Raw genomic sequence first — 20,482 nt, 5'->3', positions numbered from 1 at the left:
TTAGCCTTTCTTTCCCACAGGTGTGCATAAACTACATGTTGGGAACTTCTTATGAAAATACAAAATGCAAAATTATCATTCATCAGTATTGGCCATGAGAAGCAGGACATCATTGGTCATTGGTATTGACTGAAAAAAAAAATCCTAAAAAATTGTGAATCCCTAAAAATACTTTGTGGTTCTAATTTCTGCCACAGTTATACAGTCCTATATCAAAGTGCATTACATTTTCCACACTTGAAGACTGCATTCTTTATTTTCTTGTGAACCAAACAAATAAAATAAGTTTCAAACATGTGAGTTATTTTGTCCCTCAGATTTTATGTCATAACTACTGGAATTCACAAAACAATTTGATATTCAATGTCAGAGAGCTGCGAAATTTAAGACACTTATTACGGGGACAAATCTGTAATTGACAGAACCATCAGTCATGAGAAGGTGAATGAATGATGAACAGTGAAGATCAGCATGTATGAGGAGGAATTATGATTACATTCGGTTGAAGTTTCCTTAAGTCTTTGTTCCACAACAAGTAATGAAACACTTTCAGTGACATTCTAGAACACTTCAATCCAGAACATAAATATGTAATATTTAATAACTTTTGTGATTCCAGCTTGACACACTTAAAGAATCAATGTTAAAAATGTTTGTGTGTACCTCTGAGGAGACCGAGCTGAGAACGCAGGCAGCAGCAGTGATGAAATCTCCAATGAGCATGGTGAAGCCCGGCAGGCCGAGGAAGAAGAAACGTGGGGAGCAGGAACGGATGATGGTGTTCAAAACATCCTAATATCACACACAAACACACAAAAATGTTAACAGGATTCAAACCATGATTTTCACATTGATAATTATGTCATTAGTCATCAACAACTGACTTGACATGATACAGGAATAAAAAGCTATCATCCATCAGAACCACAACTGAGTATCTTCTACAATATGTACACAGTTAGATGGGATTTTAGTAGTTGGTATGAGCACAGGGTCTTATTAGTGTAGGTGGAGTGGAGCAGTAACACTTTGTAAATGGGCCACCATGTGAGAGCCATGGCATGGAGAAAGCTTTTTCCTCCAACAGGTAGGCTAAGCATTTTAAGTATGTTGAGCAGGCACTCAACTGTACATGTCACTAAAGGACAGAATAAAAAAATAGAGTGGGAAAGGAAGAGGAGAGAAAGAGAGAAAGAGAGAGAGAGGCAGCAGATGGATTGTTCACAGAGGATAAGAGCGAGAACAAAAGACCTCAACTTTCGTGAGTTATGTGTATCCACACACACAAGCGAACCTGTAATTAAAGCCGGAGACAAGGTATTGTTTTGCTGAGGTACAGGCGGCTCAGCGGCAGATGGGTGCTCTTTCAACATTGACATATGCTGTACTGCAGAGGGTTCTGCACAAACTGCTCAAGTATGTACAGTGTCATACCATGCAAGAAAAGAGCATGAAAAGCAGCTGACAGGTTTTCCATGCTATATTTAGAAGGTGAAGCAGCAGAAAAGAGGTTGATTTATTTGTTCTTTGTTGACAGCAGCAATATTCTTATTTTAGAAAAATATATATATATATTTGTATGAGAATGTAGCATCCCACTGAGGCAGAGTGATTGTTCTCTCTTATCTGAGACATTCGCGTGTGCATTTGTGTACAAAGTCAAGGTCCAGGCTAGAAACACCTGCCTTCTTGGCCATAAACTTGTGTAAATCAGACAGTTCAAACATCAGCCTGTTTTCGAGCTGAGCCGAGGGGCACCTTAGCAAACACACATGCACACAATTTCGCTCTCTCTGTCTCTCGCAATGACATTAATCACCTGAAGCTTTGGTAAACAGGGAATGCAGGTGAACAAAAGGAGAATAGAATAAACACGCAGAGGCAGTAAGTAGTAAGTCAAAAGCAACATGATGCACCGCATGTGGAAAATTGGTGGGAAGAGCTTTAGGATTGAGGGCCCATTTTACCCTCATTTTGTTCGTAATTGACCTCTGAAGCATAATGTGTGGTGCAGTCAGAGGTAATTAGCATGCAACAAACTGTTGCTTGATTGCCTGAAATGAGCATTTTAGAGGAGGGCACAAATGCAGAATGCAAAGTGTTTTTTATTGTATGTGTAAGTAGAGGGAACCTGATTTGAGGTGTGTGTATAGAAATGGGAAATGAGTCCCGCATGTGGCTCTGTGCTGGCAGTCGGACTGGCCCCTGCGTCAACAAAAGGTGCATTAATGTAACTTTGAATAGAGCCACCTCAGGCCTTTTTTATTTGGCCTCATCTCCAGGAAAGCACACACTGTCCACCTGCTGGCCCTCTGGGGTGACAGGGTTCAGGCTGGTATTACATCACTACACACAACATCTGAAAATGTTTGTCTCATTTACTAAACATGGACATTTCAAGTTTATTACAGGCAGATTACCTGTCAACACCACTATCATCACTGTGAATATCTGGGGTTTTCCCTTCACAAGCTGTTAAGAAGGGATATTACCCATCTGCATGACTATGAGGTTTAATCAACAGTTGTGGCTTAGGGGGTCAACTGTCACATTTTAATCTGGCAAGATATAAATCATACAAGACCTCTCTTTAAGATTAAAGAGGTTAAAATTGAACTAGTTTTGCTCTGAAATTCTGGTGTTTAAGTGTATATGCATAGCTGATAGATGTTTTCTTTCACCTATGCACAATGACTAGGTGCAAATTAAAAAATGTATTTGTGTGCACAGTCCAGACATAGACCTATTAGATACATTACTGCTATTGTGCTCTGGTCATGCCTTTGTCAGACCAGTGACCAGGGGATGGACAATAGCCCTGACCATGGCACTCTGTCAGTTGGAAGGAGATTTCCTCCAAGGGAACTGTCATTTTCCTCGAAGCTTTAGGGCCACAACTAATGATTATTTTCAAAACCAAATAATCTCATGATCATTTTCACAATGAATTGATTGTCTATATAATGTCAAATTGGGTCATGCGACATTTTGATAAGCTTTTTTTCACAAAGTAACATCTTCAAAATGCTTCTTTTGTCCAACTAACAGTCCAAAATGCAAAGACTCCTAATTTACTGTCATAAGTGACAAAGAAAAGCAGCAAATCCTGACATTTAAGAATGTTTGATATTTTTGCTTGAGAAGGGATTTAAAAAAATTATCAAAATAGTTTGTGATTGATCATCCATCTATCTATTGATTGATTAATTGATTTTTGGACTAATCGTTGAATTAATGCCGAGGATTAACACTGGGATTCCCTTGTTGTCTATTAAACATGGCTGGTCAGATTTTGTTTTATTTTATTGATAAACAGGCAGTCTAAACAAAATGCTTAACCTGTAATCTAGAGTATTTTAAATGTACAATTCAAACTATGTGTAAAAACCAAAAACACAAACCATATGTTTAACTAACTAACTGCACATTCACAATCAGATTTTATGATTTGCAGACCAGCCTCTACTGATGACTACTTTGATCATGTAAGCTAATTGAAAAAAATGTGTATGAAATAAAAGACGGACATAAAAAAAATACATTAATGTATGGCTTATTTGGAAAAGTATATGTCTTTTCCTTTTTGGGGTGGGGTGGGGGTTGTGGGTGAAGGCAGAGAGGAAGAAGGAGGGGGAGAGTAAGAGCCACTTTCTTATGTTAAGCAGGCGTGCGGCTGTCCTCTATTGTGTGGCGTGAGGACTCTTTTCTCTGGCCAATTTGAGCATGCTTCAGTGGCCAGCCTGGCTCTGGCCCCCCGACGCATTATACAGAGCCACAACAAAAGCTGGAGAATGTTGCCTCAGTCCCTCTCTGTGCCCCCCTCATTGCTCTACTCTACACTACGTTCCCCAGACTCCCCTCCCGCTCCTTCACACACTTGCATACACACAGGCAGGCAGGCAGGCAGGCAGGCAGGCAAGCAGGCCAGCCTACTCTGGGCCCCTGGCCGACGTGTCAGTCTAACGGAGCGCGACAGACGTCAATCCTTAATTAATCACGTATACGCGGCGGGTGCTCAAAACATTATTTAACGACATGGAAAACATTCTAATAAGCTTGTCGCACTGCCAAGGCGCAATAGAAACCCAGCCAGGAGGGCATACATATACACACACACACACACCCGCGTGCATCCAAAACACCCCCCTCGCACTTTTATCCCTGTCCTTTGTTTTGGGGGACTCCATTCATCTCCACTCAGCTTCGTCTGGATGGAATGGAGCGAGGCCAGATTTAAAAATGAGGTAGGGTGTGGCTAAATGATGAGGAAGATGCCAAAACACCAAAACATTCTTCATCACCACTGGTTGGCATGCAGTTTTCAACATTACCAGCTGAAATGAAGTCTCAACAATCTTAGATTGGCAGAGCACCTGTATGACCTGTCTCATTTAAAATACCTGGAATAAGAACTGGAACTTGGTGTAGATAATAAACTTAAGGTTTACCTGAATTACATCAAGAACTAACAGGTGAATAAGAATCACTGACTCACATCACACAGGAAAAAGTAGATGGCAATTTGGCAACTACAAACCATCTTTTTCCAGTTTTTAAACAGTATACATGTACATCGCATGAGTTTGACTGGTGCGCCATCTGTTGGTGAAAAATAAAACAACTGGCAGCCTTACTGTAGGTGCCACCTGCTGGCTGTACCTGGTCGTTACTGGTAATGCCCTTATGCATGATGTGGTAGAGGTGCACCATGAATTCACGGTTGGGAAGCACATCCTGGTGCCTGGTCATCATCTCACAGATCAGCTTGTAGGCCTGCAGCTTGCCAGCCTTGTACTCAGCGGATAGCATGGTGGCCTGTGGAAGAGAGTGATGGGCTGAGGTCAGTATTGTTATGGGGAACTGTAGACTTGTTAAGCATCTATTTTGTTACAGGGGTAGTGCAAGTAAGTTATCAAATGTTTCGGTGAAAACCCTTGGATTCACTTTCAGTCAATGTGTGTTAAATGTGACCACAGTTGCTTCTCTCAATCAGAGAGGCAAATTACAAATTTTGAGTTTGACTTAAATGTGCAACATTTTTGGTTTTATAAATCTGCTGAAACAAAACGATTAGATACTGCTAATTTAAGTGTGTGCTTAGTCACAGCACTAGCACCGCAAAAGCTAACCATCCAGTCTGGTTTATTACTTGTTGATGCTGCTGGGATGTAATCAAATTGCTTCTTGAGCAATAGAGGATTCTCTCTGGGAAACACCTAACACATGTTTACAACAGCTAAACATTTTAGTGATCTGCAGCTAATGATTATTTTCATTGTAAATCAATTTGTCAATTATTTTCTCGATTAATCGATTACATGTTTGGTCTATAAACTGTTAGAAAATGGTGAAAAATCTCGAATGGTGTTCCCTAAAGCCTGAAGATGACGTCCTCAAATGTTTTGTTTAGTCCACAAACCAAAGTCATTTAGTTTGCTGTCACAGAGGAGCAAAGAAACAAGAAAATATTCACAATTAAGCTGGAATCAGAGAATGTTTTACAGTTTATTCTTAAAAAAACTACTCAAACAACTTAATCAATTATAAAATAGTTGGCAATTAATTTATTAGTTGACAACTAGTCGATAAATTGTTGCAGCTCTAATGCTACATACACCATGCTGTAGAATTTGACAGAAATGATTAGTCATTCTGCATGCTGTATACCTACTAAACACTTCACATCCAACCTTAGTTCCTTGGTAGCATTTTGCACATTTTTCAAGTTAAAAGTATTCAATCATTGTGAGTGTTGTTTTTTAAATGTTGTCTGTTGTGTTGTTGATACCCGAAAGAGCCAGGAGGCCAGCATTCGAATTGGAGGGATGAAGGCTGGCTGGGGAGGAGAGGACTGGTTGTCAACACTGATCCCTAGATTGTCCCGGATCTGAAAGCATATGTTCACTTTCTATAAATAAAAACAACATCAAGGGAAACAAAAGCTTCATGTGGTGGTTGTTTTTGCCCCTCCACCTCACCTTGCAGAGCTTGTGCCAGAGCTCATAAAGATAGGAAAAGACCTTGGCGTGGATTTTGGGGCAACGGATGTTGTTGACATCTCCCAGGATACCTAAAATCCTCCTCCACAGGACGAAGGCTGAATCAGCATGCCAACCAGTCAGGGTCCCACCCGCAATGATGCTGACATCATCAGCTAGACACTCACTACTGTCTGCATGGTCAGAGAGAGAGTTTGGGGTGGTTTGGGTTAGAGAATAAGTCATTTAGTACATTTATTTGTAGTTGCCGATACCTTATACAAAGTGAACCACTTTTAAGTTCATAGAGGACATTGGATTCAGTCAACAAATGCATATCTTTTCTAAAAGCATTTCAATGACTTCTCTGTAATACATTTAAGTTTGAAAAACCCTCAAAGCCATCCTGTTACTGTTAGAGCAGTTGTTGACCAAATCCCAAGCCTCCCTGTGCATTTTCCCAAATGCATTAAATCACTACGATCTTTGTCTAGTGAAACAGTTCAAAGCGCTGAAACATTTTTGGGGAAACAAGCACAAGTCACATGCAACAGCCAAATCAACTGAACTGTAAGTGGACAGTGCCACCTAGTGGGCAAAACAAGAATAATGGGGAGTAGTTCAGGCCCGGAAAAGACACAGATGTGGAAACTGTGGATAGTGTAGCAGATGTGAGGTGATTATTATAGGAAGGATTTTTCTGCTCTTTGATTGTTGTATACAAATAAAATTAGATATAGAGTAAGTACAGTATGTTTGGTTCAAACTGAGTAATTGAACAGGATCTGCCATCTGGGAGAATGTAAAGAAACATGGATGGAGGGAAGTGTAATGTTAGTAAAGGAAGTCAAGGAGGAAAATATAGAGCATGGATAGTCAATGGTAAATGAGGACTCTATGGTCTATGATGAGTAGCAGCTGGGGAGCAGTACCCAAGTGGTGAGGCATGTGTAAGACAGACTGATGCATGGTGTCGTCCAGGGGGCAGTCCCGTGGGCACTCTGTGTGCACCAGCAGGGCTGGTGAGGCGGGCGGGTTCTGGGGGTAGTGGTAGTGGTTGTGGTGGTGGTGGGACGGGGGTGCAGAGTGGGGAGGGTGGGCACACTCAGGACCTATAAACAACAATGGGAAAGGGATAAAACCGGGTTTGAGGAAGGGAGCAAGGGGATAAAGGAAGAGTGATAACTTCATGATGATCACGATGTGGGGCAAAACAGACAAATTCACATACGGGGGGGGGGGGGGGCAGAGTGGCAACGACAATCTCTCCATCTATAATTATGATGGAGGAAGGAGGAGAGGAGCGGGTAAACCTTTGAAAGTGCTCCTTAAATAAAGATAACTTTTAAAACCTGAAGGGTATAAAGCAGATAATTATTTTCCTATCAAAATAAATATATCTGTGACCAACAGATACCACAGTTCTGACTAAATCAAATTGTACACCACAGGTCATTTTCCCTTAACAAAATTCAAAATGCACCAACACACAAGCTGTCAGCTGGATTAAAAGATTAAATGGTTTAACCAGAGAGGTACTGTAGCAGATACCGACATGCTGGTTAAGTTTCCTTAATGGGACACACTACCTGGCAAGTACTAATCCATCAAGGTTACAGGAGACACCAAAAACTATTGAATCCTTTCAACTCATTTTGACTCTGTGCTGAATGTTTACAAAGGACTGCTAGGTAAAATTGTTTTTCACATAAATAAGACAATATCTGCTGTCTTTGCTGAATAGAATTATTTAAGTTACACTGAACCAAAAAGTTAAAAAGCCATAGAAAAGACATTACCTAAATTTACCACATTGTGCATTTCTCTCTAACTGACCCTCAGTAGCTTCTTCATTATATCCTCTCGGTCTGCTCATCAACTGTGCGAGGCTAAGGTCTTATCTAGTGTTATTCTGTTATAATTCATTTATGGATGGAAATACATCTTGAATAATACAATAAAGTAGAAATCTGTTTCTGGTGCTCAGGGTGAGTTTTTATCAGTTCCAGTACCTGCTAGAGCTTCATTGTGGCTGAGCAGCAGACTCCCCTGGCTCTGGGGGTCAGCTGTCACGTCCATGTGGGCTGACTGTGTGGACTGAGTATCAGCCTCCTCGTCAAAGGCCTGCCAGGTAACCTCGCCTTCATTGAGGCAGCCATTGGACGTCTCACTGCTTATACTCTCACCTAGGGAGGGCGGATAAATGAGGTAGGTGAAGGACATAAATAGTGTGAGAAGAGTAAAAGAGGCTGTGGAAGGATACACAACTATTAACTATTAAACCATGCAAAGAGTACACTTGATACTTTAGTGTTTGATTTATCTGATGAATTTTTAAAATTAAAAACAGAGATTCTTCATGTGTAAGAAAATAAAAACACAGCTACATGGAAAGTCCATTGATTATCATTTAAAAAAAAAAAAATTGGTGATGCTATCTCTAACTTTTCTCTCTGAGCTTGGGTCTTGTGTAGTTCGTCTGTCCCTCAGTGTTGCACTCTGTCTCAGCTGGACTGCTGCTCCGCCGGATAAGTATCTAGGAATACAGAAAGAACCATTAAATGAGAGACATTTGAAAAAGGGCAAATCTTATTTTCTTACTTTGACATAATATTATAGTACAAGGTCTTCTTACCACTGGTGGCTCGCTGCTCTCTCTCCTCCCCTCAGATGTCCTGCTGTCAGAGCCACAGGAAGTAGGGGAGTACTCTCTCTTCTGGGCTGAAGAGCAATAGGGGATATTAGAAAAAGGCAGAGGGATCTTTCTACTACTACCTTTATGTCCTTGAATTATATTGGACTGGCAAACATTTCTAATATTGTGCTAGTGAGAATTGATTAGTAGTATTAAATATAGTCTTCTATAGTAATGTTTTCAAAAGGGTATATGCCAAAAAGGATTAGCAAATTATCACATTCTGTTTTATTTATGTTGGGTTTGTAATACAACAGATAAATAAAATAATAATATGTCACATATAAGAATACACCCTGGTTGCCTGGTATTCCCATATGCTCTTTATATGTGGTGAACTTAATCCCTGAATAAAAACAATCTCCAAACTTTAACTTTATGTATAAAACCGAGTCTGCTTTCAAAATTCACAGTATTGGTAGGTATCCATAAAAGGATTGCCTCAAATTGTAGACCATGGCCCAATACTATTCTAACTATGGCCTAGACACCTATAACATCCAACTCAGTGTCAACAAAGGCAACTGGCAAATTAGTTTTTCCGTTTTCACCGAATGTCACCCATCACCCGATGGCTTACATGTACCTTTTCTTAATACAACTCATTGTGAGGGATGTTATTTCCCTAGAGAAATGTAGGGAATTAAAATCAAGTTTGCATTTGTATACACTGTACCTGGTAAAGCTTCAGACAGTTGTTGGGTGATGTCTGAGGCGCTGCTGCTACGTGGCAGAGGGCTCTCCCCTCCGCCCAGCTCCTCCTCCCCCCCACATTCTGACAGCTGACACTCCTCCACATCTGACAGACAAGAAAAAGAAAAGAAATAACATAGTTAGACAGAGCTACAGTACAACACCAAACGAAAACTGTTACACGAACCTTTAAATGTCAACACACCAAGATAGTCATTTGTTATTTTTAGGGATTTGAAGACACAATAAAGATGAAGTTTTAACGTATTAATTACATCATCGGTGAGAAATTAGAACATGCACACATGCAGTGGTGACGCAGTCATACTCTTGCTGTACAATCTATTTCTACACATTGCCAGGCTGCCATAAGAGTTTTTTTTAATAAGTAAGCCCAAGACAGTCTTAAGTTCCTGTTAATTCATAAACCTCTCTGATCCAAATACTGTCACAACAGACACAGAAACCGGTGGTGTATGACAGATAGTGATTGATGAATGGAAAGGCAGGGCAGAGGTCACAAACACACAAACACATGCAGCTCTCAGAACACACTTTACCTGAGAGTCTGTGAGAGCAAGCAGAGTTACCAGAAGAGATACCAGGCAAGAAAGAGCTCACAGTGTGGAGCAGCATAGGAACGCTTTTAGTAGTGGGCAAAGCCTCGTATAGATGAACACAGTTGCTGATGGACTGGCTTCGCTTAGCTTCCATCAGGGAAAAAGAAGAGGAGGAAGAAGAAAGAGGGTAGAAACAGAATAGAGGTAGAGGGAAGAAGACAGTATTAACAGCAGGTACAATAAAGCAGAGCAGACCAGAGTTTGACCTGAATATGAGAAAATAATTTCAGAAAAAAGACAGCTGAAGCTCTGATTAAAGAATTGTAAATAAGATTCTTACCAGAAGAAAAAACATTATTAAAACAAAATGAGGACTGGGCAATATGGCCCAAAAATAATGCTGCTTTTTTTTTTAGGCTATATTGACATTTTTGATAAATAATCATCAGTAATGTGAATATAATGACTCATTGGGTGAAGGTAAGTATTAAAACAACAGTCTGGCAAGTTTACTGTAATGCAGCCTTTAAAACCAGGAAAAAAAAACAACACTTATGCCATATCACCATATAGCAATGTTGAAAACCTAAAATATATAGTCTCAAATTATGATAACAATATAATATCTATATATTTTCCAGCCTTCAACCAAACTCAGATTTAAGTCACTGAAACAAATTTGTTGCATGCATTGATGGATGCATGCACTGGATAGGGGTGTAACGATTATCATTACATTACATCAGCTAGGCTACAATTCTGAATGAACACTAAAGAACACTATGAAGGTAGATTAACTTTATAAATTAATTCCATAAATTAGCGAAGTAAACAAAATAAATAAATAGAAAACAGTGAGACAAGTCTACACATGAACGGTGGATGTGTCACAATGTCTATAATTCGCAAGCAGCCACTAAATGCACCATGTAGAGCGCGGTCAGTCAACAGAAGCAGGCAGCAGTTTACTGCGGGCTCACAGTCAGACAAAAGACAAAAGAAATTTGAAACGGTACGGGTCGAGGATATAATGCATTTTTACGCAGGTTTTGTCCTTCTGGGGACTGGACTGACGGTTATGCAGTGGTGGCAGCGGGTTGGTGGGTGGATGGATGGATGGGTTGGGACTGTGGATGTTTGTATTGCAGCTTCGAACTTCAGAATTATTAGACCCTTAATACTGAATATTTGTGTAAGATGCAGCATCTTACTGACTTTTTCTCAGACTAGAGCCTGACTGATACTGAATGCTAATATTGATATTTGAAAGGTTGAAAATAATATTTTAATAACTTTATTTATACAGCACCTTCTGAAACAACGTTTTCAAGTGCTTTACATAGTAATCCTAGAATTAATACAAATCAGCACCACATTTAGGTGAAAAATAAGTTTAAAAACAGGAAAAAAAACAGGTTAACATTAATTAGTGAAAAGAAAAAAGTTGGAAATTTGAACTAAGACAACATTTTTAATTGTTTTACAGGTGAAAATAGAATATTCAGAGGTCTCTGGTGGACACGCTTTATAATAGAGACACTGTTACTAAACAACCTCAAACACACGGTATCTGTGGCATTTCTGCAGCGGTGTCACAATTCTCCAAATCCTCAATTCGATTTGATTTTTGATTTTAAGGTCACAATTCGATTCGATTCTCTGTCTTTTAGGATGTCTTTAATTTCTTAATTCTTATTTCAAAGGATGGTCTACATGGTGTCATGAGTGATATAATCTCCATTATTCGTTTGCAATGTACCGCACTAAGGCCTTATTGTCAAATTTTAATAATTTATTAACAATATAAATGTAACAATAACTTGTTTCACTGATCAATTGGAAACTAACTGTAAACAACAGAAGAGAAGTCATAGAGGGTACCTGCCATCCAGTGACCCTTTTTTGTAACTGCAGTGTACACTCTTCACAGCAGAGGTCACTCAAGTTTACATCAAAACATCCAATATGTGGTGACATATATATATATATATAATATGTGGTGTTTTTTTCTCAGTTAAGTCTACTTATTCATGATGCCTGGGAGATGTCCTACCATATTTGTTGTGTTGCCTGTGGACGCGCATGCTACACGTGCATAGCAAGCAGATGGTGGTGTGATGAAACGCGCAGGCTGTGTGGCGGTGTTGGAGTGTCACTCCATGGTCCATGTGTGTGACGTGTTGGGAACCCCACGCTGATTAGTTTGCCGAAAGGCGAAGTTGCTATGTTGTTGTGCTACTAGCATGCTGACCTACTAGTGATTGTTTGTCCTCATTGACGGATTAAACATAACAGTGAAGTCATTACGGTGTATTTTAAACTAAGGCACAAAACCAAACCAAAGTGAAAGTGAAACTTTAGGCTACACTGAGAAATGTCTGTTGTGTTCCCTCTGTAGTATACACCAATCAGGCATAACACTATGACCACCTGCCTAACATTGTGAAGGTTCCCCTTGTGCAGCCAAAACAGCTCTGACCTGTAAAGACATGGACTTAAGACCTCTGAGGGTGTCCTGTGGTGTCTGGCACCACGGCGTCTTATAGTGGATCCTCTGGGTCCTGTATGTTGGGGGGTGGGGCCTCCATGGATCAGACCTGCTCCAGCACGTCTTACAGATGCTCGATCAGATTGGGATCGAGCTGTTCCTGAGCAGTATTTGCAGTGTGTCAGGGCACATTGTCCTGCTGGTGGGCCACTGCCATCGGGTAGTGTTGTTGTGATGAGGGGGTGTACTTGGTCCACAACAGTGTTTGGATGGGTGGTGCGTGTTAAGTGGCATTCACATGAATGCCAGCACCCAAGGTTTCCCAGCAGAACATCGCATTGTGATGAGATGATCAATGTTATTCACGTCACCTGTCAGTGGTTTCAATGTTGTGGCTGATCAGTGTATATTCATGCTAAATAGCATGCCCTGCTACTGACCCGTTCTACTCTGCTTAAGATCATAAGCAGAGTCTCAGTCTCAACTTTTTCGGCACGCACCGCCGCAGCCAACACGGACTACCCTCATCAAAATGAATGGGAAAACATGCGTTTTCGCGCAACGCCTGATCCAGTATAAATCCATTCACCGTGCTACGACATGCTGTGTGTGATTTTTTTCCTCTTGGCACGCCTCCCGGATGTGGGCTGGGGGCGTGGCTAAATCCTCGATTCCACCTTTGATTTTGAAGGTCTAGATCGTGATGTCATTTTGATCGATATCCGACTTACAATCAAGATCGTGACACGCCTAGTGCACATCCTTGCTGCTTATCGCACAACATATATGGCAACATATGATACTGTTTTGTACATTTTGTCATTTGATTTATTGGTCAGGCTAAAGTTTAGACTGGTACTGCTTTCTATGACCATGTTGGTTGACACGATAGTGATAAAAATAAAAAATTACATATATGATATAGCGCTTAAACTAAACACATTTTTGTGACTTAGCAGGCTGCTCTGGTGTTAAATTTACAATTCTTTTTAAATGAATTAACCATAAACTCTGTGCCTTATGCTAAGCTATATGCTGTGTATTACTTATGTTTCTTAAAGTTGTGTATTTAATTGTTATTTATTCAGGACAAAGGAGAATGGGGTGACCTGTTCTTTAGGATGCTTTATCTAAATGGTGCAACTAAACACATTAAAAGAATTAACTGTGTACAGGCCAAACCTACAACATTGCATCTGATTTCTGTCTAAATGATATAATCTCATGGTATTATTATTCAGACACCAATTAGTAAAGGTATAACTGATAACCATCCTAGCAATGACAGAGTGAGAGCTGGTTCAAATGGGTCTCTGTAGTTGGAGAAGCTTAATGAGTACCATAATGAAATATCCAGTTTTTTCTCCATTATCAAGACAAGATCTCACAACAATATTAGTTTGTATTTGCATGTGCAAGTGCAGCCAAGTTTTGACAGTTGTCAAAATGAGGCATTGCCATTGTGTGTGGATGGCACTTCAGGCTTAATCTCAAAGAGAGCAATGAAAGAGGACAGTTCTATTCTCTGCTTTCAGCACACTTTAATTATGCCTTTCAGTGAGAGAGAGATACATCGTCTCTCTACAGCCCACCACTGCTTCACATTTATGCATATTAATGAGCATTAATTACACTCTTAATGAAACTATCAAAAACTGCCGTGCAATTGATGTGTGTGGGTCTTCTCTTGAGGAGTAGGGAGGAGGGCTGTCAGCCCTTTGAAGATCAATGTGGGAGAAATCCAATTAGGCCAAAGAAAGGGAAGGGAATTTGAAGCGGTAGTGTTTAATGTCCATCTTTGCTTGCATGCAGATACAAACAAACAGACTAACAGAATAGGTGCATTAACATGCACACAAGACACACACACAATCACACACCTCTTCTAAGACTTCATCCTTCAGGCACAAATACATCTGCTCCTAGCTCAACAAGCTCATCATTTTAGTCCGTTGGTGGTAATTAGAGGGGTGGAAGGCCAGGGAAGAAAAAGGGATCGTCTCTGTCTTTTATCCTCTACATTAAGATTCTGTCTAGACTAAATTAAGTCGAGCAAGACAGGCACTGCAGCTAGTTACTAACTCTACTGCCTTCCAGCTCAACTTATAATTAGCCTGCCACATTCCCATCCGATAAGGGCTGTTTGCGGCGACTGAATCGAGCCAATGACGAGTGTCCAAAGCTGGCCTTTGACATGCCGTCGGGGGGGATTGCGCTGTATATGCCTGCAATCGAACTGACATAGTAACATGTTGACATTGGCCAGTGACATATGAGGGGAACAATGGGGGCCATCTGCTGGCCTCTTTGTCTTTTGCGTTAGGCCTTTCAACGACACCTGGACTGGCGTACACATGGACCTGTCTGAAGGCTTACACAGGCAGTCAATAAGTCCGATAAACCATGTGAGCTGAAGCTGTGAGCCACAAGCTTATCAGTGCTGTGTTGTTGGCTCACACAAAGCAAGAAGATTAACACAGCATGGATACAGACTAGTACATACAGGCAGAGGCTCTTATAAAAGCTGTCCCTTTGTATTTTATTTATGGTCTTTGATGGTATAGTGACTGTTATCACTGATATTAAAGGTACTTACCGGAGGCCTTCTGTCGGACGTTGTTACGGGCTTTCTCTACACCAGGAGCTCCTGATGTAGTGGCAGAGCGTATCCTCATGGGCTCCTGAACTCCTGGCCCACCCTGCTCCCCTTGGTTCCTCCAGCTCAGTGAGAAGGAACGTGCCACTGCTGCCGCCTTCTGGGAGTCCTGGATCACTCCTGACATGCAGAGAACAACACTTGATGATTATTTAGGTGTCAGTGTACAAGTTATTATTATCAATCAGCTATATATTTGGATCTCACCTGACAAACAAGATACTTCACTGTGACTTTAAGCAATGCAGAGTGCCTTAAAGGATTATTAAGGTTATGATGTTTTAGTTTTAAAAAGGTCATTTGAATATAACACTCCACATACTGCTTTAAGTGGCTTTTAACATCACTGTCTGATTGCCCATTTCTCTTAACATGCATGTGCAGCATGGGTAATATCTGAACTAGCGTGAGCTTGTGGTCAAGTGCACACTTAAAGCTCAGATATGTAAAATGTGAACATTTTTGTCTTTCGCAGGTAGGCAGCAGGACACACTGATGGATGGATGTTGGCCAGTATATATTTGTCACTGCTGTAATATTTAGCCAGCAGTAAATTATCCAAAAGGTATTCAATTTACAATGAAACATTGAAGACAAAAATTCACATTTTAAAAGCTGGAAAAAGAGAATGCACTGCTTTTTTCCCCAACAGACTCACAGACTGAATCAAGTAACTGATTATTAAATTGTTGTTGATAAATTTTCTGGTGGTAGACTAATCAATCAATTGACTAATTGCAGTACTAAACATGTGTTTAAGAGTCTACATCCATTTGAGCAAGAGGTCATGATGTAGAAATTACTTGACATCCATTCAGAAAATCTGTTACACATATGTAGATCTATGTCCACAAACTGGAGCAGAATCTATCAAGTCAGACATTTGAATATATATAATAAATAGTGCCTAGAACTTGAGTCAAATAAGGTATACTAGAATTACTGTATTGCGGTTATATGCCTCTGCGCACCAGTCAAGTTGCTATTCCTGAGCTATGGTGTTGCGAATAATGGCAGGGACACTTTCAAGCAATAGTCCGATATTGGCATATGACAGAAAACTTTTGGGTTGAAAAAACACAATGCAGAAAAAGATGCTTGAGACAATTTATTATATTCAAATTTCCTGTTTACTGTTTCAGTGCACTGGTGTCTTTTAAGAAAAATAAAGTTTTGTTAATCTGCAAATTATCCTGCCTGCATTACATATCTTTGTCACAAGTGTTTGAGGGATCACGGTGAAAAATGTGTTTTTATAACCAATAAATTAATATTGGAATTTTTTCCTTCCTCATATCGGTGTCGACCCTGAAAATTGCATATCCATCGTGCTCTTCTGTTTGTGTAAAATGTTGTATACATAATTATCATATGAATTGTTGAGCAATAGCCAAAAAAGTGTCGTGTGAGGTCACAGTGACCTTGACCCCTGACAACCAAAATCTAAACCGTCTAGTGGATCCAAGTGGTCCAAGTGGATGTTTGTACCAAATTTTAAGAAATTCCCTCAAAGGGTTCGTGAGATATTGTGTCCACAAAAATGGGATACCATGTGGTCAGACTGACCTTGACCCTTGACCTCTGACCACCAAAATCTAATCAGTTCATCCTTGAGTCCAAGTGGATATTTGTGCTAAATTTGAAGAAATTTCCTTGCTATCTCCAGCACGTTTGTACAGTACACTGACCTGAACAGTTACCAAATCCAGAATTAAATCCATCTCAAACCTTTTATTATTTTTTTTTACTCCAAATCTAAATTTACCCCCCCGCCCCTTGTTTTTCACTCTCACCACGTCCTCTCTGCTTCTTCTCCTTCTGTTCGCTGAGTTTGTCCAGAGGCAGGTTGGACATGTCCAGGCCATAGACAGAGCGTGCCAGCACAGCCGTTAGCGAGTCCATGATGCTGGCCCACTCTGTCACCAGCTCCTCCCAGCAGGTAAGAGAGGACAGCACTGCCAGCAGCTCGTCCCATAGCTCCCGGGAGATAAATACGCACAGGTTGGCTCGCACCCATGCCACGATGATGGTCTGAATGCAAGATGAGACGGGCAAGGATGAAATAGCATTGACAGACACAGTTGTGGCTAGGAATTCCAGCCCCTGATCAGATGTGACAGCAGAGTTCTCACACGGATACATAGAATTTGGTATAGTGGCTCTTTGACTTTTTGTCAACAACCAATACATTCAATACATTCAAGACACACACACACACACACACACACACACACACACACACACACACACACACACACACACACACACACACACACACACACACACACACACACACACACACACACAAACACACACACACACACACAGTACATATAGGTTCCTGAGCAACAAACTGTGGTTGTTACTCATGAAGGACATATAATTATTCACATTAAATGTTCTGTAATTATAGTGTACTATAGCTGAAGAGAACTGAGAGTAAGTATGATGGCATATTCACACTCACTCCCTCATCGTTTTTCCTCATAAATTAAATACCTTGTATATCAGTTAATGTGAAACTAAGCACCTGGAGACCTACCCTAAAGAGTATAGATGCTAAACTTTCAGCAAAGCTGTCTTTTCTTTGGTTTTCCTGTGGCCTCTTCATCACTGCCTCTGTGATCCTCAGCAGTACCTGTAGCATCTGCTCCCTGCATAACACAGACAGCAAATAAGAAGTGTCAACCAAAAACAAAGGGTAAAGGGATAAATAATCATCATAAAATCAGATGACATGTTAGAGCCATGAAGGAATGACTGGAAAAATCTTGCATGTGTTATCTGACTATCTCACTGACCATGTCTGCGTATTCATCGTGTGCTCCATGATCATGTGCCTGTAAATGCTGAGAACACCCTTGCACACCTCAACCTGGTTATCTAGGAGTTTAGGTACATCCTGGCATGGCTCCAACAGGAACACATTGGATGAGTTGGTCAGGAACACCTACACACATGAAAACGGAGTCAAGATGAAAAAAACAGCAAAACAAAAAGACGAAATAAGAAAACAATAATGACAGACAAAGTTCAAACCATAAGTACTGCTGAATCTAAGCACAAAATGCTGTGATATCAGGATAAATCCTAGACACAGACCTGTAGTGTGGACTGGATACCAGCCTTAACGTCCCTGTTCTGCTCTTCAGTGAGAAAGCCCCGATTGATGGCGCTACTGAATGAGTATGTCCTCCCCCAGCTGGACGACCGTCTGTGGCCATGACTCTGTAACGTCTGGTAGAAGACAAGGCAGGGCAGTCGATTGGTCAGTATACCAATATGACAAATATTATACTCATACTATATATAGTATACATGCCTGCTTATCTATGCTGTTTTAAGTGTAAGCATAGTGTATGCGTTTTAGCTTATGACGTGATTTATAGGTGAATGTCATGTCTATGCTAGAAAAATCTATTTTAATTTGCTGTGTAGGTCAGAGGTTTCACCTGTGCGTGCATGCTGTTAGTCTCTGTGCTGAGTGTCTGTTCAGAGTCATCCACTTCATCTCCCTGGGTAGTTGTGTCCGGCTCTGTCATGAAGCCAGGCTTCTCCTGCAGGATCCACTTCCTGTACACTTTGATCACCTTCCTGGTTGCCGATGCCTCGCAGGACGGTAGCAGGAAGGCCTGAGGAGGTAGAACATGGACTTTTAATTTGAACTGTTACAGTATTATGAATGGTTTTAAGAAGGTAGTCTGGTAGTAGGAAAGACCTTCATGTTATGTTGAAAAATGGCCAGGAGAGGGCAGCATAGTACATGTTATAAGAGGTCACCAGCCTGTTTTCTACACATGACCAAAATTGAAAACTGAACTATTTTAACTGAACAATGTCAAATTAAGAAATTATTCTTGGTGACCCGACTGTACCTGGTGGAAGACCTCGTTGACAAAATTCACATTGTCCCTGGTGGACAGCAGGATGGCGTGCACCATGTCATAAACATAGCGATGCTCCTCCTCAATGCTACACAAACTGGAATCGCTGGGCCGTCGATCTGACAGCGTGCTGCTGTTGGAGTGGCTCTTCTCAGGCTCCCCTCCTGGCCCGTTCGTATCACCATCTGATGTCTTATCCTTCTCCTGGCTGCTACTGCCTGCAGTGACAGTCTGGGTACCACAGAGACAAATGAGAGTCCCTTAGTATGCTATAGGGCTGCCTCTGCACAGTTAAATAATTGGTTACTACAGTTTCTGTGATTAGAAATTACTTAGTTGATTAGCGTCTTTCATAGTCATTGTTATGGGGAATGAGATACTGTATTGGTTATTACTGAAAATGAATCTCACCTCCATGTAATCACAATACTATTTTCTCCCCCTGATTACTGTAACTTTGTTCAAACCAGAAATCTACTGCAATGCATATAAATCTCTCTATATTATCTTAAACACCTATATATAATGATAAATGATACATTTCTAATGCTGAGGGAGTCTTGTTTGCCCCCGATTTTTCAGGACTTCAGGGGTTTTTAGCCAGTGATGTTTAAATGTAGTAATTTGATTTCCAAGTTTTGCGCCACATTCCACTGCCAATTGTCATGTATACTGTAGTATTTTAAAGGATTAATTATTAATAAATCGGTGTGAATATTTTCTCTTTTGTGTCTTTCCACAGATTCATGCGCTCATGGGTTTTGCTGCAAAAATACCTTCACAATAGTGTGAGAATACAACAGAATGGTACTGTCATGCTCACCTGGATGAGTTTGGGAATGACCTCAGTGCCGTTCTTGGCGCTCTGCGCCACGGCAGCACTGCTGACATACTTCTTCTCCAGGAAGAAGGTGACTAGCCAGGTGATGAAGGCCACACGGGGTGCCAGGTACTGGTCCCTGGTGCAGAAGGTGCTCTCATTGTTCCGCGTCACTGGCACATACAGGGGTTTTGGTCTGTGGTGGGGTAGGTCTAATTGACCAGTGGGATCAACAGTTAAGGATGGTGAAAGAGGAAGGGGAAAAAAGGAGAAAAGGAAAAGAGCAAGAGAGAAAGACAAAGAGATTAAATGTCAGTTTCTGGTGTCTTGCTGTAAACTTGTTCAGCGTTTTCATGCTGAATCAAAAGTTGATCACTCAACCATAAAACCTCAGGAACAGAACAAACAGCATATTATTTATTATTATTTATTATATTATAATATAATATAATATAATATAATATAATATAATATAATATAATATAATGTAATTATTTATTATTTATCCATTAAATTGTTACATTGTTGGGTTGTTACAAATGTGTTTCTTCTGTTGTTTTAGAGTCCCATATCACATATCATTCTCTCTTGTAAACGAAAACATTTGTTTGTGTAGTTTACCTTAAATGGTTAATGCGTCAGCACTCGATTTATTTAGCTGAGGGATATACCCTGAAATGACATTATAGGGTTTGCAAAGGAACTCAA

At 40.5% G+C, this 20,482-nt stretch overlaps 1 protein-coding gene across 3 annotated transcripts in view; it reads right to left on the bottom strand.

Moving 5' to 3' along the window:
* The window catches only part of ralgapa2 (Ral GTPase activating protein catalytic subunit alpha 2), a 94,561-nt gene that overhangs the window by 45,705 nt on the left and 28,374 nt on the right, over nt 1-20,482 (bottom strand). For 2 of the 3 annotated variants that reach the window (XM_073482745.1, XM_073482746.1), the window contains exons 9-25: nt 19,778-19,986; nt 18,946-19,185; nt 18,523-18,702; nt 18,173-18,307; nt 17,872-18,020; nt 17,613-17,724; nt 16,864-17,101; nt 15,011-15,190; nt 9,350-9,472; nt 8,614-8,699; nt 8,424-8,514; nt 7,991-8,164; nt 6,911-7,090; nt 5,979-6,172; nt 5,789-5,887; nt 4,660-4,815; nt 664-792 (exon numbers count right to left, since the gene is read on the bottom strand). In XM_073482745.1, coding sequence (XP_073338846.1) covers nt 664-792; nt 4,660-4,815; nt 5,789-5,887; nt 5,979-6,172; nt 6,911-7,090; nt 7,991-8,164; nt 8,424-8,514; nt 8,614-8,699; nt 9,350-9,472; nt 15,011-15,190; nt 16,864-17,101; nt 17,613-17,724; nt 17,872-18,020; nt 18,173-18,307; nt 18,523-18,702; nt 18,946-19,185; nt 19,778-19,986 — 2,675 coding nt within the window. The remainder of the gene's footprint in view (nt 1-663; nt 793-4,659; nt 4,816-5,788; nt 5,888-5,978; nt 6,173-6,910; nt 7,091-7,990; nt 8,165-8,423; nt 8,515-8,613; nt 8,700-9,349; nt 9,473-15,010; nt 15,191-16,863; nt 17,102-17,612; nt 17,725-17,871; nt 18,021-18,172; nt 18,308-18,522; nt 18,703-18,945; nt 19,186-19,777; nt 19,987-20,482) is intronic. The other variant, XM_073482747.1, reaches the window with a different exon arrangement.

This window comes from Pagrus major, chromosome 16 (genome assembly GCF_040436345.1).
Source record: "Pagrus major chromosome 16, Pma_NU_1.0".
NCBI lineage: Eukaryota > Metazoa > Chordata > Actinopteri > Spariformes > Sparidae > Pagrus > Pagrus major.
This window is presented reverse-complemented; position numbering and strand designations above follow the sequence as displayed.